This window comes from Dendrobates tinctorius, unplaced genomic scaffold (assembly GCF_039654945.1).
Source record: "Dendrobates tinctorius isolate UK_male_01 unplaced genomic scaffold, ASM3965494v1 ptg000030l, whole genome shotgun sequence".
NCBI lineage: Eukaryota > Metazoa > Chordata > Amphibia > Anura > Dendrobatidae > Dendrobates > Dendrobates tinctorius.
In genome coordinates this window covers 76,630-90,824 of record NW_027361698.1, presented here as the reverse complement: position 1 = coordinate 90,824, position 14,195 = coordinate 76,630, and the positions used below count along the sequence as shown (strand labels likewise).

General features: G+C 43.5%; 1 protein-coding gene across 1 annotated transcript in view; it reads left to right on the top strand.

The window, feature by feature from the left end:
• LOC141086090 (ubiquitin-conjugating enzyme E2 D2) overlaps positions 1-14,195 on the top strand; it is a 125,551-nt gene that overhangs the window by 77,454 nt on the left and 33,902 nt on the right. Inside the window, exon 5 of the mRNA XM_073571782.1 lies at positions 9,036-9,141. Within this exon, the coding sequence (XP_073427883.1) occupies positions 9,036-9,141 (106 nt within the window). The remainder of the gene's footprint in view (positions 1-9,035; positions 9,142-14,195) is intronic.

Below are 14,195 nucleotides of genomic sequence, written 5' to 3'. Positions count from 1 at the left end.
ACTTTACAAAACATTGGTGAAGCTGGCCTGACTTTTGCAAAACTGCCGAAAGTCTCAGTGTTAACATAGCTTCCCGTTGCACAATGATTTTACACCAGAATATTGCCTAAAACTGCTGGATTAATTGGTGCCAGACTTTTCTGAAAAATCATCTGTACCCAAAGTCTAATGATCAAAGAATTACAATGATGGGTAATGCTGTTAACTCTGTAGAGAACATATCTGCCAGTCACAAATCGTCTTGTCACAGCTTTCCCTCCCTTTAGCGACCCTTGCCCAGATTAGACATGCTCAGATAATGGCTCTGGACAAAAAAATGAGCCCTTTCATTGCTACTAATATGAAGAACCAGAAGTAGGGGTCTTGTATGTAGATATTCTGACATACAGAGGGCAGGAAAGGCCAAAACTGTCATGTTTTTTGAAAGGAGCACTTTCCTTTATTAGGGATGTGTTTTCCAGAGTATTTATAATGGCATGAAGCAGCGGTTTCCGTATCCGGGTACCATATATGTTTATATAGATCTATACATCTCTTAGCGACTGAGCTAATTTTGACCTTACAGACCAAATTTTTTAAATCTGACCTGTCACTTTGTGAAAATAACTCTGGAACACTTCAGTGGCTCCCACTGAGTGTTTTTTTGGTAACATATTGTAAATTTTGTAGTTAATTTTTATTGATATGATTTCTGTGTATTTATGAAAACATTGAACATTTGAATTTTCAGTCGAAAATATCACAATTTTAAAGCTTTAAACTATCTAAAGCAGATGGTTATACCACACAACTAATGAATAACTTTTCCCACATGTCTAGTTTACATGAGCACCATTTTTAAACTTTTTTTTTTTTTTGGTAGGCTAATTAGAAGGGTTAAAAGTTGACTAGCAACTTCTCAATTTTTCAAGCAAAATTTACAGCCATTTTTTTGTCTGACAGGAAATGCACAAAAGTGACACTATACTAAAAACTGCTCTAAGTTGTCAAAACCACATTAAAAAAGTTTAACCCTCCAGGTTCTTCATAGGAATTGATGGAATGTGGAGGGAAAAAATGAACATTTAACCTTACAAACTTTGCATTAGCCCCAAATTTTTTTAAGTTCACAATATTAACAGGAGAATGTGCAACCCAAAACTTGTTGTGCAATGTCTCCTGAGTACACCTTTTTAGGAAAATTTGATGATTTATAATATCCTAGGTACACATTCTTCAGAGCTGCCTGTTGCCCCACCATTGGTTTATGAAAGACTAAGCATCACAAGCGATCCCTCTCGCTGCTACAGCCCCCTCTGTGTGCCTCTGTGAAATTCGATTCACTCTCCCCTCCCTTCATCAAATGGTCACTTTTATTGCATCTGGCCCGTTAAGTGTTCCCCCCCCCCCCCCCTTCCCCTCCAAAACGTTCCTTTTATTTTAATCCTAGATGCTGAAAACTCAGTGGACCTAGAAACGTGAAACTGGGCACATGGGCGACGTATGGCAGCGCTTTGTGGCCTGTACGGCTATCAGAAAACCGGGAAATGAGTTTCTGCCCCCCAGTAGTAACACGCAGACATGTCATGTTTGGTTTTAAACGAAAGGTAACTTCACAAGGGAAAGTCACGCTACCTGTAGGTTGGATCCTGACTCTATATAGGCTTTAACCCCTTCACTACCAAGGGTGGTTTGCACGTTAACTCCCGGGCCAATTTTTACAATTCTGACCACTGTACCTTTATGAGGTCATAACTCTGGAACGCTTCCATGGATCCCAGTGATTCTGACACTGTTTTCTCGTGACATATTGTACTTCATGTTAGTGGTAAAATTGCATTCAAATAACTTGCGTTTATTTGTGAAAAAAACGGAAATTTGGCGAAAATTTTGAAAATTTCGCATTTTTCCAACTTTGAATTTTTATGCCCTTAAATCACAGTGATACGGCACACAAAAAACTTAATACATAACATTTCCCACATGTTTACTTTATATCAGCACAATTTTGGAACCAAAATTTTTTTTTGTTAGGAAGTTATAAGGGTTAAAAATTGACCAGCGATTTCTCATTTTTGCAACACCATTTCATTTTTAGGGACCACTTCACATTTGAAGCCACTTTGAGGGGTCTATATGATAGAAAATACCCAAAAGTGACACCATTCTAAAAAATGCACCCCTTAAGGTGCTTAAAACCACATTCAAGAAGTTTATTAACCCTTTAGGTGCATCACAGGAATTTTTTGAATATTAAAAAAAAAATGAACATTTAACTTTTTTTCACAAAAAAAATACTTCAGGTTCAATTTTCTTTATTTTACCAAGGGTAAAAGGAGAAATTGGACTGCAAAAGTTATTGTGCAATTTGTCCTGAGTACGCTGATACCTGATATGTGGGGGGGAACCACTGTTTCGGCGCATGGCAGACCTCAGTAGGGAAGGAGCGCAGTTTGACTTTTTCAATGCAAAATTGGCTGGAATTCAGATCGGACGCCATGTCGCGTTTGGAGAGCCTCTCATGTACCTAAACAGTGGAAACCCCTCCCCAAGTGACCCCATTTTGGAAACTAGACCCCCCAAGGAACTTATCTAGATATGTGGTGAGAACTTTGAACCCACAAGGGCTTAACAGAAGTTTATAACGTACAGCGGTACAATTAAAAAAATCATATTTTTTCCACAAAAATGATCTTTGCACCCCCAATTTTTATTTTTCCAAGGGTAACAGGACCCTAAAAGTTATTGTGCAATTTGTCCTGAGTACGCTGATACCCCATATGTGGGTGTAAATGACTATTTGGGCGCATAGCAGAGCTCAGAAGGGAAGCAGCGCCATTTGACGTTTTTGGCTGGAATTGAGATCGGACACCATGTCGCGATTGGAAAACCCCTGATGTACCAAAACAGTGGAAACCCCCCACAAATGACACCATTTTGGAATCTAGACCCCCCCCCAGGGAACTTATCTAGATGTGTGGTGAGAACTTTGAACCCCCAGTGCTTCACTGAAGTTTATAACGTCCGGGCGTGAAAATAAAAAAATCGTATTTTTTCCACAAACATGATCAATTAGTCCCCAATTTTTTTATTTTCCCAAGGGTAACAGGAGAAATTGGACCCCAAAAGTTGTTGTCCAATTTGTCCTGAGTACGCTGATACCTCATATGTGGGAGAAAACTACTGTATGGGCACACATCAGGGCTCGGAAGGGAAGTAGTGACGTTTTGGAATGCAGACTTTGATGGCATGGTCTGCGGGTGTCATGTTGCTTTTGGAGAGCCCCTGATGTACCTAAACAGTGGAAACTCCCCACAAGTGACCCCATTTTGGAAACTAGACCCCCCATGGAGCTTATCTAGATGTGTGGAGAGCACTTTGAACCCCCAAGTGCTTCACAGAAGTTTATAACGCCTGGGCGTGAAAATAAAAAAAAACATTTTTTTCCGCAAAATTATATTTTTGCCCCCAATTTTTTATTTTCCTAAGGGTAACAGGAGAAATTGGACCCCAAAAGTTGTTTTGTAATTTGTCCTGAGTAGGCTGATACCCTACATGTGGGGGTAAAACACTGTTTGGGCGCATGGCAGAGCTTGGAAGGGAAGGAGCACCATTTGACTTTTTCAACGCAGAATTGGCTGGAATTGAGATCAGACGCCATGTTGCCTTTGGAGAGCACCTGATGTGCCCAAACAGTGGAAACCCCCCAATTATAACTCCAACCCTAACCTCAACACACCCCTAGCCCTAACCCTAGCCCTAGCCCGGAAATAAATACATTTTCTTTTAGTTTTATTATTTTTCCCTAACTAAGGGGGTGATAGCGGGGGGTTTGATTTACTATTTATGGCAGTTTTTATGTTTGGCAGCTGTCGCACGCTAAAAGACGCTTTTTATTGTAAAAATAGTTTTTGCATCACCACATATTGAGAGCTATAATTTTTCCGTATTTTGACCCACCGAGTCATGTGAGGTCTTATTTTTTGCGGGACGAGTTGACGTTTTTATTGGCACCATTTTCGGGCACGTGACATTTTTTTGATCGCTTTTTATTCCGATTTTTGGGACGCAGAATGAACAAAAACCAGCGTTTCATGAATTTCTTTTGGGGGGTGCGTTTACACCGTTCCGCGTGCGGTAAAATTGATAAAGCGATTTTATTCTTCGGGTCAGTACGGTTACAGCGATACCTCATTTAGGTCGTTTTTTTGTTTTGTCGGTTTTTTGCAATGAAAACAATTTTATATAAAAAATAATTATTTTTGTATCGCTTTATTCGGCGAGCTATAACTTTATTTTTTTGCGGATGATGCTGTATGGCGGCTCGTTTTTTGCTGGACAAGATGACATTTTCAGCGGTACCATGGATATTTATATGCGTCTTTTTGATCGCGCGTTATTGCACTTTTTGTTCGGTGGTATTATAATAAATCATTATTTTTTGCTTCGTTTTTTATTTTTATTTTTTAAGGGGTTCGCTAAAGGGGTTAACTAATGGGACAGTTTTATAGGGCAGGTCATTACGGACGCAGCGATACCAAATAGGTGTACTTTTATTGTTTTTTTTTTTTTTTTTTTTTTTTTTTTTTTTATTTATTCTTAATAAATGGATTTATTGGGGAATATTTTTTTTTTTTTACTAATTTATTTAAAGATTTTTTTTTTTTTTTTTTATTTTTACTTTATTACCTTGTCCCAGGTGGGACATCACTGTCCTGTGACAGATCGCTGATCTGTCACATCACAGATCACTGTGACAGATCAGCGATCTGTCACAGGCACTGCTGCAGACTTCCTCATGCCTGCGCTTTGCAGGCAGTGAGGAAGTCAGCTCCCTGCAGGCCCCCGTCGCCATCTTGGATCAGGGGACCTGTAGGGGGAAAGCCCTCCGCAGCAGCGCTGCACGTTGCGCTGCCGTGGGGGGCTCAGGGAAGCACGGAGGGAGCCCCCTCCCTGCCGATGCTTCCCTTTAACCCCCGGTACACCGCGATCGCGTTCGATCGCGGTGTGCAAGGGGTTAACGTGTCTGGGGCGGTCCGTGACCGCCCCTGACACATTGTGCCGGGTGTCAGCTATGATAATTAGCTGACACCCGGCCGCGATCAGCGGCGCTCACCACGTGGGCGCCGCTGGTCGCTGGGACGTAATATTCCGTCCATGGTAGTTAGGTCCAGGGTCACATGGACGGAATATTACGTCCTTTGTAGGTAAGGGGTTAATATAAAATGAGGAACTGGTGGCAGTGTAGCATCCTGGTGATATTGGGGAACCCTGGCAGTGACGGATAGGAGGTTTGTGTGTATTCCCTGCCTGGGACTGGTGATCTACATGCCGCCCTCACTGCAGAGTGCCCGATAGCCAGTAAGCGACAAGGCAGCGTTTCCAGCGACTACTAGTTATCCTAGGCGCAGTTCTTTGACTGACCTGAGGGTAAGGGGGGGGGGGGTGCGCAAGAGCTGCAAGTTCCTAGCTGGAAGAGGAATTGGAAACAAAAGTTTAGACTTGGATGTCCTTTTAGAGTTAAACATTACTGAAAATGCCACAGGGTTACTGAATGCCCGCATGGAAATATCCTGAGTAAAACTGTATCTTAAGCCCCAAGGGTGGTTTGCACATTCATGACCGGGCCAATTTTTACAATTCTGACCACTGTCCCTTTATGAGGTTATAACTCTGAAACGCTTCCATGGATCCCGGTGATTCTGACAATGTTTTCTCGTGACATATTGTACTTCATGTTAGTGGTAAAATTTCATTCAAATAACTTGCGTTTATTTGTGAAAAAAACGGAAATTTGGCAAATTTTGAAAATTTCGCAATTTTCCAAATTTGAATTTTTTTTCCCTTAAATCAGAGATACGGCATACAAAAAACTTAAATAACATTTCCCACATGTTTACTTTACATCAGCACAATTTTGGAACCAAAATTTTTTTTTTTGTTAGGAAGTTATAAGGGTTAAAAATTGACAAGCGACTTCTCATTTTTGCAACACCATTTTATTTTTACGGACCACATCACATTTGAAACCACTTGGGTCTATATGATAGAAAATACCCAAAAGTGACACCATTCTAAAAACTGCACCCCTTAAGGTGCTCAAAACCACATTCAAGAAGTTTATTAATCCTTTAGGTGCGTCACAGGAATTTTTTGAATAATTAAAAAAAAAAAAATGAACATTTAAGTTTTTTTCACAAAATACTTCAGGTTCAATTTTTTTTTTTTATTTTTACCAAGGGTAACAGGAGAAATTGGACTGCAAAAGTTATTGTGCAATTTGTCCTGAGTACGCTGATACCTGATATGTGGGGGGGAACAACTGTTTCGGCGCATGGCAGACCTCCCAAGGGAAGGAGCACCATTTGACTTTTTCAATGCAAAATTGGCTGGAATTCAGATCGGACGCCATGTGGCGTTTGGAGAGCCCCTGATGTACCTAAACAGTGGAAGCCCCCCCACAAGTGACCCCATTTTGGAAACTAGACCCCCCAAGGAACTTATCTAGATGTGTGGTGAGAACTTTGAACCCACAAGGGCTTCACAGAAGTTTATAACGTACAGCCGTACAATTAAAAAATCATTTTTTTTCCACAAAAATGATCTTTTCACCCTCCATTCTTTTTCCAAGGGTAACAGGACACTAAAAGATATTGTGCAATTTATCCTGAGTGCGCTGATACCCCATATGTAGGTGTAAACGACTATTTGGGGACATGGCAGTGCTCGGAAGGGAAGCAGCGCCATTTGACGTTTTTGGCTGGAATTGAGATCAGACACATGTCGCGTTTGGAAAGCCCCTGATGTACCAAAACAATGGAAACCCCCCACAAATGACACCATTCTGGAAACTAGACACCCCCCCCCCCCCCCCCCCCCCCAAGGAACTTATCTAGGTGTGGTGAGCACTTTGAACCCCCCAGTGCTTCACAGAAGTTTATAACGCCCAGGCGTGAAAATAAAAAAAATCATATTTTTCCCACAAACATGATCTTTTAGTCACCAATTTTTTTTATTTTCCCAAGGGTACAAGGAGAAATTGGACCCCAAAAGTTGTTGTCCAATTTGTCCTGAGTACCCTGATACCTCATATGGGGACACGTCGGGGCTCGGAAGGGAAGTAGTGACGTTTCGGAATGCAGACTTTGATGGATTGGTCTGCGGGTGTCATGTGCGTTTGGAGAGCTCCTGATGTACCTAAGCTATTGAAACTCCCCACAAGTGACCCCATTTTGGAAACTAGACCCCCCCCCCCCCACGGAACTTGTCTAGATGTGTGGTGAGCACTTTGAACCCTCAAGTGCTTCACAGAAGTTTAGAACGCCTGGACGTGAAAATTAAAAACATTTTTTTCCACAAAAATGATGTTTTTGCCCCCCAATTTTTTATTTTCCTTAGGGTAACAGGAGAAATTGGACCCCAAAAGTTGTTTTGCAATTTGTCCTGAGTATGCTGATACCCTATATGTGGGGGTAAAACACTGTTTGGGCGCATGGCAGAGCTTGGAAGGGTAGGAGCACCATTTGACTTTTTCAACGCAGAATTGGCTGGAATTGAGATCAGACACCATGTTGCATTTGGAAAGCCCCTGATGTGCCCAAACAGTGGAAACCCCCCAATTATAACTCCAGCCCTAACCCGGAAATACATTTTATTTTTCCCTAACTAAGGGGGTGATTAATGGGGGGTTTGATTTACTATTTATGGCAGTTTTTATGTTTGGCAGCTGTCACACGCTAAAAGACGCTTTTTATTGTAAAAATAGTTTTTGCATCACCACATATTGAGAGCTATAATTTTTCTGTATTTTGACCCACCTAGTCATGTGAGGTCTTATTCTTTGCGGGACGAGTTGACGTTTTTATTGGTACCATTTTCGGGCACGTGACATTTTTTGATCGATTTTTTTATTCCGATTTTTGGGACGCAGAATGAACAAAAACCAGCGTTTCATGAATTTCTTTTGGGGGGGGGGGGGGTTGCGTTTACACCGTTCCGTGTGCGGTAAAATTGATAAAACTGTTTTATTCTTCGGGTCAGTACGGTTACAGCGATACCTCATTTAGGTCTATTTTTATGTTTTGGCGGTTTTATGCAATGAAAACTATTTTATATAAAATTATTTTTGCATCGCTTTATTCTGCGAGCTATAACTAACTTTTTTTTTTTTGCGGATGATGCTGTATGGTGGCTCGTTTTTTGCGGAACAAGCTGACGTTTTCTGCGGTACCATGGATATTTATATGCGTCTTTTTGATCGCACGTTATTGCACTTTTTGTTCGGTGGTATAAATTTTTTGCTTCGTTTTTTGTTTAAGGGGTTCACTAAAGGGGTTAACTAATGGTACAGTTTTATAGGGCGAGGCGTTACGGACGTGGCGATACCAAATATGTGTACTTTTATTGCGGTTTTTTTTTTTTTTTTTCTTCAAAAAATGAATTTATTGGGGAATGTTTTTTTAAAATATTTTTACACTTTTTTTTAATTTTTTTTTTTTAACTTTATTACATTGTCCCAGGTGGGACATCACTGTCCTGTGACAGATCGCTGTGACATATCAGCGATCTGTCACAGGCACTGCTGCAGACTTCAGCTCCCTACAGGCCCCCCGAAGGTCCCCGTCTCCATCTTGGATCCGGGGGCCTGTAGGGAAAGAGCCCCCCCGCAGCAGCGCTGCACATTGCGCTGCCGTGGGGGGCTCAGGGAAGCATGGAGGGAGCCTCCTCCCTGCCGATGTTTCCCTTTAACCCCCGGTACACAGTGATCTGTTTGATCGCGGTGTACAAGGGGTTAACATGTCGGGGGCGGTCCATGGCCGCCCCTGACACATTGTGCCGGGTGTCAGCTGTGACAATCAGCTGACACCCAGCCGCAATCAGCGGCGCTCACCACGACGTACAATCCCGTCCCTGAGAATTAATTTCCAGGGCACATGGACGGGATAGTACGTCTCATGGCAGAAAGGGGTTAAACAAATGTTAAATTATTCACTCTAAATGTTAAGTTAACTTTAAATGTTGGATTGTTCTGTTATCCTTTTCTTTTTACTTAACAGGTTGCGTTTACAACGAGAATCTACCATCCAAATATTAACAGCAATGGCAGCATTTGTCTTGACATACTCAGATCACAGTGGTCCCCAGCTTTAACTATTTCTAAGGGTGAGTCTAGCCACGGTTATAAAAATTTGTTTTGCTTTTATGAGAACTCTGCAGTAAAATGAAATATGCAGCAAGTCCTCAAAGGGTGAGGTCTGAATTTGCAGTGACTTTGACATTCTAATTAAAATCCACACCACAGGTCAATACTCTGTACAAACCCAAAAAAGAATGACCTAATTTCACGTGGCACTCCCAAAATACAAAATTCTCAACAAGTAGATAGAAGCATATGCCAAGTAAAATGAAGAAAACTTTTATTTAACTAGAATTAACACACTATTTTAAAAGAAAATTGGTCTTCAGTGGATAGACACACAAAGATCGACCTGTAGACACAGGAATTAGTATACCTTTGCCATAAGCTTATTCACAAATCTATTTAGAGCACATACAAAGTAAATTCACTGTGAAATTCCATCAAAACAAGCTACCATATATATGGAGCAGAGCTTTATTGCTGTGCAATTCAATATATTTAAGATGTCTAAAAGCTCTCTTCATTCAAAAAATGCTTATAAACTTGAATGTCAACCAGCTTTGGAAATAAGCATTTAGTGCCAGCCATAGCAATCTTTAAGCACATGGGTATTAGGAAAAGATCTTATATGTAGCTCCGTTTAAATGCTAATGGCATTGTAAAAGAGTGTGTATGTATGTATATGTATGTGTGTATATATATATATATATATATATATCTATCCCCTCACATTAAGGAATTATATATCTATATATTTAAATTTCTTGTTATCTAAATACTAAGGAATAAAGTGCTTAGTGCAAATAATAAACTTATATATAATACTAGCTAAAAATGCCTAGAGAAATATCCAAGATAAAACCAAACTGAAAGTGCAAAAAAGCTACTAAGTATGGTAGTAATCAAATATATAATTGTGATGAAGGAGCAGCCGCCATCTTGGATATGGGGCGTAACGCTCGCCTCATGTCTGAGCTTGGCCTGTCCATTTTGGTCTGAGTTCACAAGAATTACAGGCAGCTAACTGCTCCTACCTACCCCCCCCCCAGGTCCTGTAAGCATATTGAAGAAAACAGGATTTAGTGCTCCAATGTTTAATAGCAAGGACTTGAACTTCAAAGCTTGAGTAGGAGCCATGCCAGCATGGGGCAGGAAGGTGCCTGGGGGCTTCAGTTAGAATAAACCTGTCAGCTGTACACAGAAATACACACCCATTGTCTCTCCCAGCCTCTTCGACTCCATCCTAGGATCATGGATTATGAACACACCACACCTTTCGGGTTAGACTCATAAAAAATATCTGCGTGACCCTGAGGAAATCTCTCATCTGGCAGTGCAACTCCTGAGTCGGTGAGGGCTCTGGGACCTGAGATAGAGATTGGCCCTCCACAGCGACCCAATGGGGCCATGTTTGCTCTCCACACGACAGGCAAAACAAACCGCATTCACTGGTACCTCTCGTGTCCTGATCTGATCATGCTGTAGAAAGTTACCCCCTTTCTTAGATATTGGGAATAAGTTCTGCAGGGAGCTAAAGGGTGGAGATTATTAGCCCACCCTCTGACACAGGGGGAGGAACCCAGCATGCTTAAGAACTAGCAGCACATGGCAGACACACTCACTCTCTCACAGAAGAACCAGACGATGATGATCTAAGAAGGAACTGGGGACAAATCTGCCAAGGGGAGCAGCGGCCCGCGCTTTGGGGTCTGTCAGGCAACTAAGATTCTTGTACCTGTGGACTGCAGAGCTCCCGGCACCCACATGCAACCTACAATCTGGTAAATTGACCTCCTGCTTAATATCTAAGTCTTGTACCCTTATTGTTATATTTTACTCTGCAAATCCACTCTAATTCCATTGTATAGCTTACTGTATTTTTCTGTAATTATCTAGTGCTGCGCCCTTAAGGCAATTAAACCATTAAAATCTTGGGCAGATGCTTTTACTCTGATTACGAATCTTAGAATACCCAGCGGGTAACAGGACATCCTCCCCGGCAGCCATTTGCTCTAGGTGCAGTTTCCTTACTGACCTGAGACAAAGGGGATGCCGGAGAGCTGTGCCTGTGTAGTTGCGTCACATTGGTGACGTGGGAGGAACGATTCCTGTCCTTCACAATAATCAAGATAACATAGATCATACTAAGGTGCAATAGTTAAAGTGCACATATGCTACTGCGGATTTGTAAAGATCAGCAATTAGATGGCAGAGATAAACTCGGGTGTAGTTGTTAAAGTGCAAGTAGGCTACTGAAGGGGTTTGCCATAATCTATTATGCATTAAGGACGAGGTAAATACATTAGAAATTCAAGAGTTATACATGACCTTGGTCGGCAGGAAGGCGCCCCAAAGTGTGTTTCGTGTTAGCTTCTATTTGAGGTGTAATGTATACAAATCCATTTTTGTGTCTATCCACTGAAGACCAATTTTCTTTTAAAACAGTGTTAAGGACTGCTAACATACTGTTTAGAGCAAAAAATTAAGCCAAATTTGCAGTCACATCTAGCATGCTTGCACTGTAATGTGTAGCATATCTTGCATAATTTGCAGGTGGATTGTCATGCATTCACATGCCTCTAAACAGTTCTTTACACAACCATTTTAATGGCATTATTGCTATGGCAAATCAGTGACTTCAAAGCTGCAAGCCATTCCATTTCAAGTGATCCAAATCTATATTTCTACCTTGCATCTTAAGATAGTTTTTTAATTCACTAAGGTAGCGCTTAAAAATTCAAGTTATTTACTCTGTCGCCTCATTGGGGGACACAGAACCATGGGTGTTATGCTGCTGTCCACTAGGAGGCGACACTATGCATAATCTGAAAAAGATTAACTTTGACTCCACCTCTGCAGTATACACCCCTGGACGGCGTCAGCCTTCTCCAGTTTTTGGTTAGTGTCGCAAAGAGGCACACCTTTTTTTTTTTTCCGTTCTTTTTTTCTTTTTTTTTTTTTCCGTCAGGAACAGATGAAGAAAAGTGGGTCTCCAGCGAGACTCCCGACATGGCTCCTTCCTTGGCCCCCTTTTTAGGGGTGCCCGGTTGAAGTTGAGATGGCTATTCCCCATGTCGTTCCTTCCCCAGACCTGCGGGTACTGGTCCGAAGTAGAGTCACCCCCCCCCCCCCTTCCCCAACCCCTTTGGGGTCTGGGTTGAGGTTGAGGCGAGGATGAAGACCCCCTGATGGTGACAGACGCACCCTCCCTAATCCCCCGCAGGGGGCATTAGGTTGAGACGCCTCAGGTAGGGTTGGAGAATAGGCACCATTCCGCAGCTTCCAGGGACCCCAGACCAGCTGAGGGATCCTGTTGGGGCCGGGGGAGGGTGCGGACTGGCATGGCACAGCAGAGACAGGGCTTTTCTGCGTCCCTGTCTCTGCAGCAGCAGCGGCTCCATAGCGCTCCAGGGTCCCCCCATACAAGAACCGCTTCCCCTGCTACCCCCACCGCTATCCAGTCGACCATTCTGGGGGGGTCTGGTACAAATCTGCCGAAGCCGCCACCTTTTCCCCGCCCCCCGGCCTGTCCCCCGGATGACTAAAATGACACGCTGTAGTGTCATAGAAGGGGCGGATTGAGGCAGAAAGGGCATGTTTTTACACAGCCCAGCGTGCCCTTTTCAGCTCTCCGCCCCCTTCTCCCTCTCCTCAGCGTCCCGGTGGCCATCTTTTTTTTTGGATGAGATCCAGGAGAGGAGCATCACAGCGGTCTCCGGGGGGCACAGAACTGGGATCTGTCGGCGCTGGACCTAGGGGAACACCGGTGGGGTAAGCTCACACTCTGGTTCTCATTACTCAGCTGTGAATCCATACTTCCTATAAGGCTCTGTGGGTTCCCTCTGCGTAGCCACCCCTGTACGATCCCTGATAGCCAGCCTCCGTGCACTATGCCGGGCTCAAGGAAGAGAACCAGGCAGGAATGTTTCTATGCATTCTGCACAGCCTGCAAAGCCACGCTCCCTAGTGGCAGCACGTATCTGCACTGCCGGGACTGCATCCAGAACTCTGGGTCAGAACCCCAGGGAGTCCCTACTGACGCTTCAGTGTCAGAGGCCACGCCGGAATGGGCAACTCAGATGTCTCAGTCTATGACACAGTCCATAGACAACCTAACTGCCACATTGCTGCAAGCTCTGCAGAGTCGGGCCCCGGCTATGGACGTTACACCGCAAACGGACAGCTTGTCTCAGGAACATGCTGCTTCCGACTCTCACAGACGTAAGCGGACCCACAGGTCTCGATCACCTGAGTCGTCCTATAGCTCAAGGTTCCCCCCCCAGGGAGAGACAGTCATTCCAGGTCTTCTAGGCAGTCCCCTGTCACAGACAGTGCAATTTACCACAGATCCCCCACCACAGAAGATCCCCGCCCCAGGTCGCCCTCCAGGGATCACCTTAGCGAGGCACAGGATTCGGAGGGCATCTGTGACTCCGACTATGATAACAAAACGGAGAGGTCCGTGGTACCTTCTCCCCCTAGCAATACAGCGCTAGTTGAGGACATAATCTGTCATTCATTGGGTGCTAAAAATTCCAGAGTTGGCCCCGGAAGTCCCAGAACATAGGATTTGCTTTGAAAGTGTTCAGAAACCACCTAAGGTCCTCCCTAATCACCATGAGTTTGAGAAAATACCAAACCGTTTGCGCATCCTGAGAAAAAATTTGCTAATCGCAAATATTTGGAAGCGAAGTACCCCTTCCCATAGAAAGACACCAAACAATGGACAGATCCTCCTGAAGTGGACCCCCTGGTTTCTAGGCTAGCAGCGCAGACCTTACTCTCTCTGCCAGATAGCTCAACCCTCAGGGACGCAGCAGACCGGCAAGTAGAACGCATGGCTCGTTCTATTTTCGAAGTGGCAGGCGCCTCTCTGGGCCCTGCGTTTGCTTCAGTTTGGGCGGCCAAGGCCATCCTGGCTTGGGCCAAAAAACTACAGGAGGGTCTTCAAGCTTCAAATCCCGAGCTCTCTGACCAAGCGGTCCAGATAGCAGTGGTAGCAGACTACATGCTTCATGCAGCCCTGGATTCCGCAAGAGGTGTAGCGGGAATAGCATCAAACGCCATCACGATCCGA